Genomic DNA, 17,981 nt, shown 5'->3' on the forward strand with positions numbered 1-17,981 from the left:
GAGAGACTGTAAGTCTAATGCAGTATTGTTTGTTACTTTTTAATGAAATGCCATTTTAAGTAGGAAGCATTTCTATTCTGCAGATATGGATTATGGATTGTGGGGAAATCTTGATGGTTATTTATAGGAATTTCTAACTTTTTCTATTTCCATTTTCATTTTTTCTTGATTATGCTTAACATTTAGAACCAACATACACTAAAGAAATTCTACATCACTTTGGATATGATTAGTGTGTGAACGCAAATTAATCACAGGAGGCACACCAAGAGTACATCACAGACATTTACAGCATCTGATGTAATGCTATGGGAAAAGTACCCAATTCCATTAAGTTTCAAAGTATCCAGTTAGCAAATTTTTCTCTATGTAATTTCAATTCAAAGAAATGAAAAGGCCACTGACATGTTTCTGCATTTAACCATGTACCAACTGATTTTGATATAAATGTCCAAGAAGAATCATTTGAGCGAGGGGAGAGAAGTAGAAGAATTAACAGGGCCTGGTTAAAAATGCACTAGGTGCTGGATCTCAAGTGTAAAATTCTCATTTAATGAGCTTAAACTGGAAATTTCTTGTAAAATGTCATATACCATAGCACAGAAAATGCTAGGCACAACTCCATTAAAAGATCTTAGGAGTGATTTCTTTGATAATAAGCTTACCTGCATAATAATTTCAGTGTACTCATCAGGATCCAGAATTTTCAAGAATGGGTACAGATTTGGGGTTCTGTAGGCTTTAAATGCACTGTGTCTGACACGCAGGACCTCAACATCTCGTTCAAATGCTTCATGGATTGATTTTCTCCAAGATTTTTGTGCTTCTTCTAACTTCTCTCTCTGAAAATAAAAATTTACCAAAAATAGAATTTTATAAATTACAGAAAAAACTTGTGAACTGTTTAAATTTTTTTCCATGGGTGGGAAGAAAAATACTCATAATAAATTTCCTTGGCAGAGATTGTACAGAAAACAAGATGAAGAATAATGCTAGGATTTTTCAAAGCAAATTAAAAACTTTTGTTTAGGGTATAGCAATATTTAAATCCTCCCAATCATCCAAATTAATCAGAGTACTATTTCTAGGTTTGCCGCTGGGCTCTAAACTCAATATGACATAATATTTTCACTATACTCCATAGCTCCTCTTTTGGGGTCTCCATTACTCTGTTTTCAGCACTACCTGGGTACAGTGGATGATCCGACATGTGCACGAACTCAGTCTGTTGTCATTTGAGTGTGCGCACACCCAGGTTCCTCTAGTGGTAAGTTTGGGGCCTCAGCAGATTTATTGTAGTTTATTTGGAGGAAAACAAAATAAATGAATAAAATAAATTTCAGAAACTCAATAATTGGGCACTTCTGCTAATCCGGAACTCATATGTGCCAGGAATGGCCGGATTAGCAAGAGTGTAGTGTAATTCACACCACTTACTCACTTTACTTTAGTATCACTTTAAGAAAAGTGTCTGTTAATACACTTTAGAAATAAAAAAAATTAGTCCAGTGTTTAGTTTTATGATAAAATCAAAATAATCACAAAGCCTTGAGTCTTGTGCTCTGTACCATAGCACTCCTACCCATGACGATGTTGTGTGAATCTTTAAATTCTTGTGGATTCAATAATCTACCAAATGGTTGATGTGGAAGTGCAGAAATATTCTTGAACAGAGAGAAATGGAGTCATAATTAAAGTGTTCTTCAAAAAGTCTTTCCTTTATCCTGATTTTTCGAAACTCTGTAATATTTGTCCACGTTGAACTTCTTCAACCTGAACTTCTTTAAGTTGAGCTTCTTCTTCTATTATGTTTCTTTACTTACTGCAATTTATGGAGGTGATGGGGATGAAACCAATATAGACTCCCAGTAGCACGGCTCTGGGATGCTGCCAGGCCGCTTGGAGTACTTCAAGTTTATCAGTCCATCATTCTGGTTTCTTATTCTAAAGTCTTTCGTATTTGTTATGGTTTCATTCAAAACAGAAGCTAATTTCATAACACTGTGTTCCTTTTTACAACTTTGTGTGTCTGTGTTGCACTTTTTCATTTGCATTGTGAGTATATTGCTTGCAATATGATTCATTTTGCTTTCATCCATCATATTGTGCGAACTACATGATACTACATTTGGTTTTTTTTCGCATAAAAATCATACTGGTCTGTGAAAATTAGTTCCTGCTTATGAATCCAAGTGTGAACTGCTTGATTTAAATGCACTGTAAACATATTGTTCATATTCTACTTTATTTTAGTTCACATCCATTTTTTGCATTTAATGGAGCCCTCCATGTTCACAGCTTTTGACAGATTTAGTATTCAACTTTATTACATCTTGCCATGAAATGAGTATGTATTGCTACTTCGAATGGTGTTGTTTCTCACCAATGAGTTTGCTTTGTAGTATTACTTACAAACTATATAATTATTATGCCAGACATATTACTATGCAGCAAAAATGTTCTACATTGAAGTGCATATTTGTACATACAGTTGTGTGGTACAGAGTGAATGTATTTTCACCATACTTAATGATATTGCATTTAGTGACTTATAGTTCTACAGCATTCACTAGTAGATCCAATGATGAAAGCGCAAGACGTATGTTTCATTTGCTTTCAGATTTTTATTGGTGTGGGGGGATAACTGTAAAACATTGATTTCTGCTAAAATGTTTTGTTTGAAATACTGTTAATAATGTATGAACACATTTTTGTCATTTCTGTCGCATTTGTAGCGTTTGCAAGCATGAAAGCCTTGGTTATTAAGACTGCAAAGTACAGGCCCACTCAGTAACAAGAAGCAATATCATTGAAATCAGAAGTACATACTCATTCCGTGAGAAGATGTAATCAAGTTGAACACTAATTCTGTCACGAGCTGTTAACACTGGATTCTCCAATATATGCAAAAAAAGTGTGATAATGGATGTGAAGCAAAATAAAGGATAATGTGAACAATACACTTACAATGCATTTACTACACTCGGAGGCAACAAAAGTCATGGGATAGTGATTGATGTGCATATATGAAAATGGCCACAGTATCACATACACAAGGAATAAAATAGCAGTGCATTGGCAAAGCTTTGTACTCAGGTGATTCATGTGAAAAGGTTTCAGATGTGATTATGGCAACATGACAGTAAATAATAGACTTTGAACATGGATTGGTAGCTGGAGCTAGATGCACGAGACATTCCACTTTGGAAATCATTAGGGAATTCAATATTCTGACATCTACAGTGTCAAGAGTGTGCCAAGAATACCGAATTTAAAGCATTACCTCTAACCATAAACAATGCAGCCCTCACTTGATGAGCAAGAGCACTTGTCTTCAACTTTTGTAGTTCTGCCTTCCTCAGCTGCGTGTAATATTACGGTATGTTGATAATTTAATTCAGTTGCTGTCAGACGGTCCATAAGCAAAAATTATCAACATACTGTAAGAGCAACTGTGTTTGTGTTGAGCTGTCAGTACTACCAGACAAGCAACAGTGCACATAAATCAATGTGGGACATACAACGAACATATCCATTAGGGCAGCACAATGAAATTTGGTTTTAATGGGCTATGGTAGCAGACGACTGTTGTGAGTGCTTTTGCTAACAGCACAACATTGCCTGCAGTGCCTCTCCTAGGATCATGACCATATCAGTTAGGCCCTAGATGACTGGAAAACAGTGACCTGCTCAGATGAGTCCCAGTTTCAGTTGGTAAGAGCTGATTCTACGGTTTGAGTGTGGCACAGACCCCATGAAGCCATGGATCCAAGTTGTTAACAAGGAACTGTGCAAGCTGGTGGTAGTTCCACAATGGTGTGAGCTATGTTTACACATAATGGACTGGGTTTTCTGAGCCAACAGAACTGGAAATGGTTATATTTGGCTACTCGGTGACCGTTAGCAGCCATTCATGGAGTTCCATGCTCCCAAGCAACAATGTCATGTCACTGAGCCACAACTGTTCACAATAGGTTTTGAAGATTATTCTGGACAATGAGCGAATGATTTGATCACCCAGATCGCCCACCATGAATCCCAGAAAACATTTATGTGACATAATTGAGACAACAGTCTGCACACAACAACCTGCACTGGCAACACTTTTGCACTTATGGATGATTATAGAGGCACTGTGGCTCAATATTTCTGCAGGGCGCTTCCAACGACTTGTTCAGCGAATGTCACATCGAGTTGCTGCACTACACTGGGCAAAAGGAGGCCTGACACGATACTGAGAGGTATCCCATGACTTTTGTCACCTCAGTATATACAGGGTGGAGAAAAATTGTGTCACGAAATTTTAACCCTGGATAACTAATACCAGTACGAACCAAAATTAATAATGTTGTGTATGTCGACAATGCACAATTTTTAAACTATGAAACTTGGCGCCACGCGCTCCAACTGGCTGCAGGATGGCTATGTTGCCGGATGCTCTGAACAACACATGACTGTGAATGCTTTGCCTGCTGGAGATCACAATGTGTCAAAGCAGCCCGAACACTTGGTGGTAGTCTGCCAGCCTTCCACGCTGGGGGCGAATCCACAGGCGTCCCAACATATCCATTGTTGTTTCATGATAAAACATACCAGAAACAAACCCATCAACAGCTGTTAGCACATGTACAGAAAGTCTTTTACAAATTGTGTCGGCAGTGAAATGAGCCATTTTTGCAACCAGGACATTGTTTACTTAAGGCAGGTGCTCGAACTGACAACCCTCTGACGTGACAAAAGTTTGGTAACATTGGACGGTGTTTTGCCGAACTCTTTCAAAGATTCCCGGCGTTGCCCTGATATGATTGGTGGCATGTTGTGTGCAACCCATTAATTCCTCTTCATTTCTAAGTGGTTTGCATCCAGGTGGGTGAACTAAAACCCTGAAGAATCCCCAAAGGAAAAAGTCCGGTGGCGTGACATCTGGTGATTGCAGGGGCCATGTCCTATGAGCACTTCTGCCAATTACACGGCCGTCTAAGAGTTCATTTAAATATGAGCGCACAACTCAGTTGTTATGTGCGGGTACCCGATCATGCTACAACCACGCATGTAGCCGTATGTCCAGGGGAACACCTTCCAGCAAAAAGTGAAGGTAATTTTCCCCAGTAAGTTGAGGAGGTAGACAGACCATTCAAATCAGACGGTCACCCACAATGCCTGCCCAAATGTTGAGCAAAAATCGTTCTTGATGTACATGGACGTACACGATGTGAGGATTTCCCCTTGCCCAGTAATGAACGTTTCGAGTGTTGTAAAGGCCATCCCGATGGAATCATGCACTCATCGGTAAACAACACAATGGTGGGGAAGCCGAGATGTCGTGCAAACCGTCGCAGAAATCACCAGCAAAACCCTAGCCTGTGTTCATAGTCTGCCACATGATTTAGGTCTTGGACAGGGTGGAAACTAAATGGATGCTGGCCGCCATCCCTCAAAACCTCCCAGACTAACCAGTGAATAACCCCTATGTCGTGTCTGACCGCTAGTGTACTTGTCGTAGGTGATTCCTTGAAGCACTCGAGAACAGTGACTTCAACATCTCGTCATGATCGAGGCCGTCCATCTTCACCACGATATCCCCCTAATGAGCCTGTTTGAGCTAGTTGCTGGTGAATTGCTGTAAACATTTGCGGGTGTGGGTGGCGTCTTGCTGGGTACTGTTCCTCATACAACCGTCAAGCTTCATGTGCATTACAGTTGGATAGTCCATAAACAAAAACAATAACTCATTATTCTTCAAACAAATACTGTGCTGCCATGTTTACTGAATGACTAAATTGCAGGTGATGTGTGTGTGCTCCGAACCAAAGCTTACATGTGAATTCCTCTGACGTGAAGTGGAGACAAATAGCAAGACCTATTCGAGCTGTGTGAATATCATATTGGGGCAGTGATGGGGTGAGGGATGTTTGTATGTGTGAACCAACAACCACAGCACTTCCCAGTCAACCAACAAATGACAACTGGGCAATACCACGGCCAACCGGAACGCGTGGAGCCAAGTTTCCATAGTTTAAAAATTGTGCTTTGCTGACCTACACAACATTAGTAATTTTGATCAACTATTCAGGGTTAAAATTAAATGACACAATTTTCCTCCAGCCTTTATATATATAAAATAATTTCATGGTGAATATTAAAAATTTGTGCTGGACCAGGACTTGAACCTGGATCTCCCACTTAACGAGAGTGGTTGCCTTGGCCATTCTGCCAAGCTTCCTGTCTGACCCGAATTCTCAATTTTTCACATTCTAGTAGTGTCTGCTGTCCACTCACAAACTTGCTTGTAGCAAGTCCTGTATTCCTACAAGAAGCTCAGACCCTGTTGTGCTTCTGCACTGAGTTTGTGTGTGTGTGTGTGTGTGTGTGTGTGTGTGTGTGTGTGTGTGTGTGTGTGTGTCAGAACACAAGTAGATAGTACATGAAGTGTACTTCAGTACTGCTTCCTTAAACACTGATGGAACAATGGGAACATGAATGTTATGAAATTCTGTTGTGAAGAATACATACAGATTATGTGTTACATGTAGCTACTTTTCAGTTGTTTTTCTAAATTTCAACATTGGACCAAACTCTGTGAAACAGAAAGTCAAGAAAAACTTATACTGAGGACTAATGTTTACAGAAATTTGTGTGAGGTATAAAATAACTTCATTTGCAATGTCTACTCATAATATTTGACATATACCTAAGCCCCATAACAACTGACACTTCAGTATTATAAGTTTAATTTTCTTTTTTGTCTACTTACATAGTGCTGGATTGTGGCATTTGGTTCTGTTCTCTTCTCAATAGTCTTCACCTTCACATGGCCATCTAGTTCAATCTGAAATTGCTGTCTCATCAAGTCACTGATTTGCTCATTTGTTAACAGCCCCTCAGCAGGTGATTTATAATTGCCTTCCTGAAAAAGCATTAAACGGAAACTTAATAAAATTCAGTTAACATTTTTTGATGAGAAACTGTCACCACAGAAGATATATTTTAGCAGTGCACTCTTCACATAAAGTTGAAATTTTGCTCTTTGATGTCCAACTGACACTGAGATCATAAAAACTATTTCAATACTAGCAGCACAACAGTTTTATATTCAAGATATCCTGTCCTACAGCCTTCACAAAGTTGTTGAATGACAGGTTACATGCAAATTGTCAGTGGTTGTGTAATTTATTTTTTGAGAAAATAGACCGATATCTGCCCAGCAAAAATAAACAAGCAGCCTTGTATATAAATAAAACATCATTCACCGACTACCAGTACATTTTTGACATCATATGATATCTGCTGCTAGGCTTGATAAGGATCCCATATTCTGGAGCAGTACACTAGAACAGGCCTCACAAGTGTGATGTACGCTCTTTTCCAGTTATCTGGAACTTTTTGCTGAACTAGAAATCCTTCATAAATATGAACAACGAAACAAACTTTTTTTTCCGTATTCAGTGGCAAATCTGATGGAAATTGTCATGTAGAAGCACCTCATCCAGTTTAAACATTTTAATTCTTTCTCAATATCATACATTTATGAACTTTTGTGATTAAATGGTGATATGACTGTTGGAGCCTCATGGTTGGATGCATTAATAAGTGCACAATTTAATAGCTTGGATTTTTGTCTTCTGTTTCAACAAGCATAATGAGTGTCTGGATGGAAAGTATTAACGTATTCACTGACTTCAGATACAACTAGAACATCCAATAAATTTCTGAAGAAATTTTGCCAAAATCTGACTATGGTAATTCTTCTAAATTTCAGGCTTGGCTTACAAGTTTCCTTTATCAGTTTTGACTCAAGGGGACCCTTACTGATAGCTGCATGTGTTAGCAATCCACTTCTGGGATTTGGCAAGGTGTGCCAGCCTTGAATCGAATGTCTGGGTGTGGTTTTTAGGTGGTTTCCCACATCCAAATAGGTGAATACTGGGTTAGTTTCTATGTCCCACTTCTGTTACACAATTTTCAAACATTTCAAATATGTTCCATAATACTTTCAGATGGATAATGCTAGATGCAAACAGATGGAGTCCACAACTTCTGTACCATGGTGACAGGGGTGGGGGAGGATAAGAGGTGGTGACACGAAGGGCATTGGCCCACCTTGTACCATTAACATTGCTAAATCCCAATTAGCATGTCGACCACTTGAATAACACAAAATAAAGAGCACGAAAAAGAAGCAGCTTTGAGTCAAGTGCATAATAATATATGTTTTTATAACAATACCCAAGACAGATCTTCAATTAGTTAATTACTTTAATTGGTAAATACTAATTTGGTGCCTGGCAATGTCTCTGAATTTTGCCTAAAACCCCTACAAGAAGGAGGAAGTTAGTAACTGCCTATTAGTTCTGTCCAACAGAAAGACTCTCCTACCTTTGTCAATAAACTTTTTACCTCTGGACCATAACCACTATAAAAGCATCATGGTCTCTAATCACTGTCTCTTTGAAAATACTGTTGTTAAGGCCAGGTCTGTTAGTAAACATGAGTTCTAAAATATTTCTCTTGTATGTGGGTATACTAGCACTTAAAGCCAGTTGTCTGAAATGTGTTCAGTCCCAATATTACTACCAATGTGACTCACTTTTTACATCTCTAATGTATGTATTAATTTCCCCAGCCAATGCTTAACAAAATATAGTCACCCTTTACTAGAACCATTTAATAGAGGTATTCCAATATTATTACATTAAGGCTGTCTTTGAATAGCTCTATGTCTGATGGGCATGTATCTGGTGACCAGTACGTGTTAAAATAACTTAACAATTGAATACACTTCGGATCAGGCTATACTTTGTTTTTATTTGTTACAATAAAATTACCACCCCAAGGAAAACTCTGTTTCCAATATATGTTCCACAAGTTATTTAAAATATCCCTACATTCTATGTCGAATTTTGGTCAAGTCTCAGTTCCTGGTAATATGTGAGGATGATTGATTTTTTGAAAAGAGGCAATTTATGGAATTTGGTTATGAGTGCTCCAACACTTAACCACTTGAATTATCATATTCTTCCCTCCATATCTGATCTCAGACAGAGGAAGCCCTTTCAAGCCTCAAATTATACTGCAAATCAAAATATGTGATGAAAAATAAAAATCTTTCTCACCGTTAACAAAGTCATTGTCGCAATACTTAACTATTTTTAATCACTTTCCTTCTTTCTTGCATCATGTGTGATGAAGAGAAGTATCGCTTACACAAAATTAAACAACTTTTTATCATGTGAGTAGTACACTGATGAGGCAAACATTATGATTACTTGCTTAATAGCATGTTGGTCTACGTACGGAATGTAATCAGCAGCAATTCCGCACGGCAGGAATCCATTAAGTACTTGGGAGGTTTCTGGAGGTACATGTCTCCTGATATCTATGCACAGGTCATATAATTCTGGTAAATTGAGGACTGGAGGTTTGTGACATGGAACTAGAACTTGATAGCATCCCAGATGTGTTGCATTGGGTTGAGATCAGGTGAACTTGGTGGGCAAATCATCAATGTATAATCATTATCATGCTTTTCAAGCCACTATAGCACAATTCTGGTTTTGAGACACAGACAGTTATCCTGCTGGAACATGCCATCACCATCAGGGAAGTCATCAAAAATAATGTTCATATTGCCCGTAGCTGTCATGGTGCCTTTACTACCACAGGTCGCAATGATAGCCCACGTGAATGTAACCTGAGAGGGTTCGGGGTGGCAAAATTATGAAAAGTTATTCTCGAAATATATTCCATTGCAATGCACAAATTCGTTTTTGTTTTTTTTCCTCACTAATACCAATTAATTTTCACTGATTAGTATAATGGTTTGCATTTACTGTATTATCTTTTGCAAATGTGCTTTCAATATCAATATCCAAGTACATTTCTCTGAAATCTAATTGCTTCTCATTTTATCAGGTCATTCTTTTTTGTTCAATATATAAAATCTCCCAAAGTGCCTTGTACTGTTGCATTCCCTGAGGGGCCCCTTCAGAGTATATGGAACACTGGAAACTCCATAATGTACTTGTGACATAAAGACATCTGCTGGACAACACAACTGCAACAATAAAAAACAAACAAATGTCTGCACTAATATAGCATACCTCATGCACAAATGTGGACCTGTGCACTGTATGAAAAATGTACTTTAATACAGTATTTATAAATGACACAATTGCTCAAGTCGCAGGCAGAGACTGTGGTCATGTGTATGAGTTACATCTGCATGAGAGAGAGAGAGAGAGAGAGAGAGAGAGAGAGAGAGTTTGTGTTTTCCCTAATTCAGATGAAGGCCATTTTAGCCAAAAGTTAACTTGTTTGACAGTCTTTTTGCTTTTTGCACTCAACATCTCCACTATATGGCGAATAACAATCTAATCTTCTCATAATATTTTTATTAGTCCATCCTGTTTGAAGAAATGTGAGCCATCAGCCCAGATAACAGAGTCTGTGAGAGTTCGGTTGATATGTGTGTTACTAATAAACTACACATCTGCCACGTAGTAGTCGTCAAATTAGAGACTACATGAAATCATCTTAAATCTTGATTTGATGCCAATGATCACTAAATCAGTATTTCAACAACTGGGAGATACAATTGATTTTATTACTTGTTGACTACGTAACACAAGAGATTAGCATGTGTCTTTACATTACACTGACATCCAGTTCAGATTATGACATTCAACCAACTAAACAAAATTCTATTACAAACAGATTCAATATAGACAACAGACAAAAAGAACAAAACCTGATCACAAAATCTGTCATTTTATTACAGCAGATCTACATTAAAATCAAGATCTGCTGTAATAAAATGATGGATTTTGCAATCAACTGCTGTTCTCTTGAAATAGTGGAATACATAGATTCCAATACATTACGATTATATATATATATATATATATATATATATATATATATATATATATATATATCTCGACATTATTGCTATATGCTATATTAGAATCCCTGATATTAGTTGGAGTCACTTATGGAGCAGGAGTCTCAATGCTGGCCTTGCGATGATGTCAAGTGCGGCAACACCTTCCTTGGTACAGCATGACGTCCGTAAGGAATACCTCCAGCAAGTAAACAGGACAATGATGACAGAATATTCTCCTTAATAAACCTTTAAATATAATAAAGATAGTTCTAACTCTCAAAATGACCTTTCCATTCAACTTTACCAAATGCACTAATATATATGCTTGTTTATTTATATATCAAGCTGGTACAGAATTTTCCTATTAAGTGAATGGTTTCAATTTTTGAAATCCTTACCAATAACATAGCAGAACATCTCTTACCCTCTCAATTTCCACTGATCCATCAAACTAAGTCGATGATCCAATATCCGCTGCAATCGTGACAGGTGAGTTTGTTGAATCAAACAATAGAAAATCCAAGATGGAATGTAACAATATTATGAAAAGGAAATTGCTACTCACCATATAGCGGACATGTTGAGTCGCAAATAGGCACAACAAAAAACTGTCACAAATAAAGCTTTCCGCCAGTAAGGCATTCATCAAAAATAGATGACAGACACACACCCACACACTCATGCAAATGCAACACACAAACACAAGACTGAAGTCTCGAACAACTGAGGCCACACTGCGAGCAGCAGCACCAGTGTACGATTGGAGTGGTGACTCAGTGGGGGTCAGGAGGTCACTGGGGTGGGGAGATGGAGGGATAGCAGGGTAGGGGTGGCGGACAGTGAAGTGCTGCTGGGGAGCATGCAGGGACAAGTTGGAGAGAGGATAGGGCAGCTATGCACAGTCACGAGGTGAGACAGGCAGCATGGAAGAGGTGGGGAGGGAAGAGGGGGTAGCAGAAAAGGAGAGACGGAAAGGACTGCGTGCGATGGTGGAATGAGGGCTGTGTAGTGCTGGAATGGAAACAGGGAAGGAGCTGGTTGGGTGAAGACACTGACTAATGAAGGTTCAGGCCAGAAGGGTTATGGGAACAAAGGATATATTGCAAGGAAAGTTACCACCTATCCAAGTCAGAAAAGCTGGTGTTGGTGGGAAGGATCCATATGGCACAGGCTTTGAAGCTGACATTGAAATGAAGGATATCATGTTTGGTAGCATGTTCAGCAACAGGGTGGTCCACTTGTTTCTTGGCCACAGTTTGTCTGTGGCCATTCATGTGGACAGACAGCTTGTTGGCTGTCATGCCTATATAGAATGCAGCACAGTGCAGCTTAGCTTTTAGGCCACACAACTTGTTTCACAGGTAGCCCTGCTTTTTATGGGATAGGTGATGTTAATGACCGGACTAGAGCAGATGATGGTGGGATGATGAATAGGGCAGGTCTTGCATCTAGGTCTATTACAGGGGTACGAGCCATAAGGTAAGGGGTTGGGAGCAGGGGTTGTGTAGGGATGTATCTTTCCTCCAGAAACCTTAGCCATAAATCAGTCCTTTCCAAAGGCCTCACCTTTTGCCCCACTCCAGGACTTGTAAAAGGCCTTCCTCCTCCTCCCAGCCCCTACAGTGGAAGCACTTTTTCACCACCAATCAGACTCAACCAATGTTGAGTCCTGCCTAACTCAGTTCACTCCTCCATCCAACCGTGATCCACCCCCATTATGCCCATATCACCCACTATTAACTTTCCAGAATTTCTTAACCTCGAACCTTGCCTCACCATCATTCCCCAAATCCCCCAACATAAAAACTAAGCTTACAGCCACAGAAAGAACCACAGTCCACCATCTAAAAACTCATCCTGACCTTATAATCCTACCTGTACCACACTGGTTGTTTTACGGTTCATATTGGAATATCCAAAGGGTTGAGTGCTGCTTGGTGTCTGGCTCATACAAATATGTCCAAGCTTTGGCTCCCATTATGATGGGGTACACAGATTTTGCATTTCATCAACTGAATTTTTTGAGCATTTCTTTATGCCAATTGACCAAATTGCATGGAATCCATCAGGAACAGCAAAATGTTCTTGCAGAATTAATTGTATTGCAGTCTTTGATACACTTAAATATGCCTCTAACACATGCTCATCATCTTTAATCATCTTATGGACAGCAATGGCGTCTTTTGAAATAACAACTGATTTTGGCTGACCCCCAGAAAATTCTTCACTGGTGGAAGTATGACCATTACGAAGTTCAGCAAACCAACTCAGAAAGTCTTTTCCGAAGACAAATCATTACTCAAAGTTGAGTCAGGCACTTACAAAAAGCATAAAAACTACTACAGCAAAACCTTTACGTGAAATTTGTATTTTTTCACAACACAGATTCCTCAAACACTCTATGTAAACAAACTGTACAGTCACGTTTCGGTGCTGCCCTAAATTTAACAACAACAAATTACAAATTTTGAAACAAAAATAACAGTCAGTTTGTCTCAATGCTTGATCTGGTGTTGTTTGCAAAACTTAAAGGAGACTCTGGGCTGCTCACCAACCACATAGTACACAGCAAAGTGAGTCAATATCTGCTACCCACTTGATAAAATGCAATGCAGGTGACACGAAGACTTACTGAATCCTAAATGGCAACACTGGCTGCATACTTGAGAGGTCTGTTAATATTTGATCACTATGTGAACTACTCATTTTGATTCCAGGTTCTCATTCAAAAGCACCCAAGTCTAGAATGAGCCTGCAGTGAACATACCTCTACCGAGATTTAGTCTCATTAAACTCTCTGGGAATCGGCAGGCTGGTGTGCCACAGATAGAGTTGTCAGAGACACTATTGTCAAGTGTGAATTCTTGGGAAGTCCATCTTGCAGCTTGGTCAAGAGAATATGGGAGGTAGTAGACTGAGAGACCTCAGGTGATGGTTGTAGACCACTGGAAAGTGCAGCTTCTTGTGAATATACACCTTGCTAAATGAAGCAGGGTTAAACAGATACTGACATGGATGTCAGAAACCCAACTTCTTTGACTGTTTTTTATTTGGCAACAATTATTGGTAGTGGTCACAGGTTAATGGGACTGACAGAAGACGAATTACATCAAATGGAATATAGTAAGCTTATCAAAAGGTGGTAAAAATCAAATTACAGTCAGAAAATATATTTTACCTGAAAGGAACAGAATAAGGAGGGGACTCAAGAGTAAGCTTTACTGGAAAAAGAAAATTAAACTAATGTTAAAGAAATTAAGGAATTTCAAGTAGAATTGCAAGACTTGCAAAAATAAACAAAATACATTCCATGGAATCAAACAATAGAAAATCCAGGATGGAATGTGCAATATCGTTGTGCCTAACTGCGACTCAACATCTCCGCAATATTATATTCCATGGAAATAACTCAAGTCAATGTCCCAAGATGCTCATATTTTGCTCAGTTACATAAACTCATATATGCCAGCAAATTCCACTAAAAGTGGATAGTGGCTGATTTCAATGTGAAATTTTTCTTTGTTTCTTTGCAAGGTTCGCAGAAAAGCTTCTGTGAAATTTGAAAAGTAGGAGATGAGGTACTGGTGGAAGTAAAGCTGTAAAGACGGGACATGTGTCATGCTTGGGTAGCTCAGATGGCCGCGAAACGCAAAGGTCCTGAGTTTGAGTCTTGGTCATGCACACAATCCTGTACCATTCATATACAGCATTAGTAGGATGCTGCTTGACACAGTCACATGAATAGGCATAACATTGCAGGGGATAGGAGATGGAATGAGTACATCAGGGTGGTAGTAGGGATGGTGAATGCTCGACTTTGTTTTATTGGCAGAACTTTTGGAAATGTGTTGCTCAGCAATAAAGGAGATGATGTGTAGAATGCTAATGTGACCAGTGCTTGAGTACTGTTCAAGTGTTTGGTATCCCCGCCATGTCAGCTTAATGGAAGACATTGAAGCAATTCATATGCTTGCTGCTAGATTTGTTACTATTAAATATGATCAGCACACAAGTAGTATGAAGAAGCATCATGGATTCAAATGGAAATCCCTAGGTGGAAGATGATGCTCTTCTCGTGAGGCACTATTCCAGAAATTTAGAGAAATGGCATCTGAGGTCAATTGCAGAATGATTCTATTGCTGTTAACATACATTTCGTGCAAGAACCATGAAGATAAGATGCCAGAAATTAGGGCTCGTACATAGGTTTTTCCAACTGCCATTTTTCCCTCACTCTATTTGCGAGTGGAACAGGAATGTAAATGACTAGTAGTGATACACGGTACCCTCCACTACGCACAGCATGGTGGTTTGTGGATGATGTAGATGTAGTTCCAAACAATTAGGGAACGATGAATGGCAGAACCTCTCTTATGTTACAGAAAATATTATGGTCAAACATTTATCACAACTATTTTACCGTCAGTGAGCTTTATGTATCCTGAGGCTACTTGTAAGATTTCAGGAAGGAACTGGGAGAACTCACTCATCTTACCTACACAGCACAGAGAATTGAAGTCCTCCTCTGTCTTGCAAAACATACACAAACACACACACACACACACACACACACACACACACACACACACACACGCACACGCACACGCACACACACGTATTCCATCTCTGAACACATTCTTAGACTGTCTTCCACTGCAGACATATTCAAAATCAAATAATAAAATTCACTACTAGATGTAAGTGCAGAGTCAAAAAACTAGTGAACCACCACCTTATATGAGACAATGACCAGGTACTTAAATACACTTACTTTATTTTCATTAAGTTCCTTCAATAAACTACAAGAGTAGCAAGTCTCAGGAGGAGGTAAGCAAGGTTCAAAATCTGGTAATATTCTTCGCACGGCTGCTAAAGTAACTTCCTGCTGATCTCCCACAAAACTGCATTTTGCAAAGACATCATTCAGTGTAACATTCTGAAACAAAAGAAAAATAGATAATGTAATGAACATAGTGGTACACAGCAACTACTCATCACCACCACCTTCTATAGTTTCCAGCCGCTGTCTGTACTATCTTAATACTGTTCAGAACATTAGCCTCTCCTACTTTTCCTGTCCCCCCGTCGCAATTCCCTCTCCACAATGTCCCATTGTCCTCCTCTCTTCATCAAACATTCCCTCACTCCAATGAAAAATCTGTCTCTCGGTCTTTCGGTACATCGCTTGCCATCTATTATCATTTCATGGGCTTGTGTCAGTATCCCGCCAACTACCATTCTTTTAACATGTACTTACTATCTTAATCTCGTATTTTCAATGGCCTCTTGCATGGACTTCTCTCGCACTATGTCTCTCAACATCTGATTTCTTACTCTGTGTATTACAGTAAGTCCTCTTCTAGTCCCTTGACATTTCATCTCACATGCATGCATCCTGCTCCCCCGCCTTCTCTTCATTAATCTTGTTTTTTATGCATACACGAGTATTAGAGCATAATAAGCTCAGTATAACACTCATCTGCATTGGTTTTATATCCTCGCTCCAGACCAGGCTTCTTACAGTTTGCAGGAACCCACAGGTTAGCCTTCCTCTCCTTATCATTCTTGCCTCTGTTCCCCTGGCACTACAATCTTTCCATTTTCTTTGGGAAATACTAAAAAAATCAGTTTTTACTTTCAGTTTTCATTTTTTTAAATTTAAATTATTTGATTCATTATGATTGTTACCTCAGTAAAGTAATGAATGCTAATAATAAAGGAATTTAGTAAAGAGTTTTTTAGTGTGTGTTAACAACAGCAGATACAAACAGCATATGTGGTGACACTGGTGTTACGAACACATCATCAGTTTTATGGACATAAAGTGTACCATGTGTAAATTGAGCTGGCAAACAAATATGAGAACTGATAGACCTTAACAAGACAGCAGGGAGAAGGAAACAGTCCGATACGAGTCACTCTGATGAGAATTTCATCTGTGCTGATCCACATAAGCAGTGGATCACACAAATGTTTGATAACGTAAATGGCCCTCCATTTACTGTCATGTTGGCCACAGAACCCAAAAACTGGGTTCACACAAGTAGAAGCATATTTTTTCTATAGTATCAAATACTATATGAAGTCTGGGTATCTGGTCAGTCAACTTGATCAAAACTATATGGTGGAATACGTTACTGTCACCTCACCAACTTCCAACTGTTACACTCTGATCAGTGGAATAACAAATTCTGCAGCTGTTATATCGTGAAGAAATGGGGGATACAACCCCTTCACAATATCTCCAAACTCTAATATGCATTGTATCAGACTCATAAATGCCATCCATTGATACCACTGAAATCTGACAAATTTTCACAAGGAACTGAGCTTAGATATGCTGGCAGAGGCTATTGATTCAATATAGGGAACTTTCTCACTTCTATCAGTGTCACTTACAGAGTTCCCACTGCAACAGAAAAAAAGTAACAACACAACAGTTGTCACAACATGGTGGAAGTATCCAACAGATGACGAAAGCTCACAAGATGACAAGGCATGTTCTACCGCTCCCCTCTAAGGAATGGCAGCACTCACTAAGAAAGACACCAGTTTTTCTGGTATCACAACCATTTTCATCAACAGGCAACACAATACTCATCGGCAGCATACAAACAAATTCCCAGGCACTAGCATCTGTGGATATTATATGCAACACCAACACAACAAACGGGTCAGTGAGAGTTGTCGTACCTGCCAGTGCCTTAGTGGACAGCCATTCAGGTGCATGGTTGCGAAAACCAGCGTGACGCATGTCGAATGTGGTGAAAGCCACACAAGACAGTAAAATTGCAAAATGGCAAAGCAGGTAGGGCTATATGTGCAATGCAAAACTGTAGAAGCAAGCATGACTATGAAAAAGATAGATGTCACCTACAGCAGAATTAAAGAAACATGTGGATGGAGCTGTATAAATATCAAGATCTCAGCTGGCAAACCAATACTAAACAAAGAAGGAAAGGATGAAAGATGAAAGGAATAAACTGATTGACTATATAAAGGGCAAAAACTTGAAGATAATATTATGAAAAGGGAAGATGAAATCAATGGAGATGAGATGGGAATCTGAAGCTGCAAAAAGAATCTGACAGAGTTCTGG

At 39.0% G+C, this 17,981-nt stretch overlaps 1 protein-coding gene across 1 annotated transcript in view; it reads right to left on the minus strand.

Moving 5' to 3' along the window:
* Positions 1-17,981, minus strand: part of LOC126326121 (DNA-directed RNA polymerase, mitochondrial) — a 272,901-nt gene that overhangs the window by 215,115 nt on the left and 39,805 nt on the right. The window contains exons 7-9 of the mRNA XM_049995553.1: positions 15,654-15,818; positions 6,755-6,907; positions 666-842 (exon numbers count right to left, since the gene is read on the minus strand). Of these exons, the coding sequence (XP_049851510.1) occupies positions 666-842; positions 6,755-6,907; positions 15,654-15,818 (495 nt within the window). The remainder of the gene's footprint in view (positions 1-665; positions 843-6,754; positions 6,908-15,653; positions 15,819-17,981) is intronic.

The sequence above is a fragment of the Schistocerca gregaria genome, chromosome 2 (assembly GCF_023897955.1).
Source record: "Schistocerca gregaria isolate iqSchGreg1 chromosome 2, iqSchGreg1.2, whole genome shotgun sequence".
Taxonomy (NCBI): domain Eukaryota; kingdom Metazoa; phylum Arthropoda; class Insecta; order Orthoptera; family Acrididae; genus Schistocerca; species Schistocerca gregaria.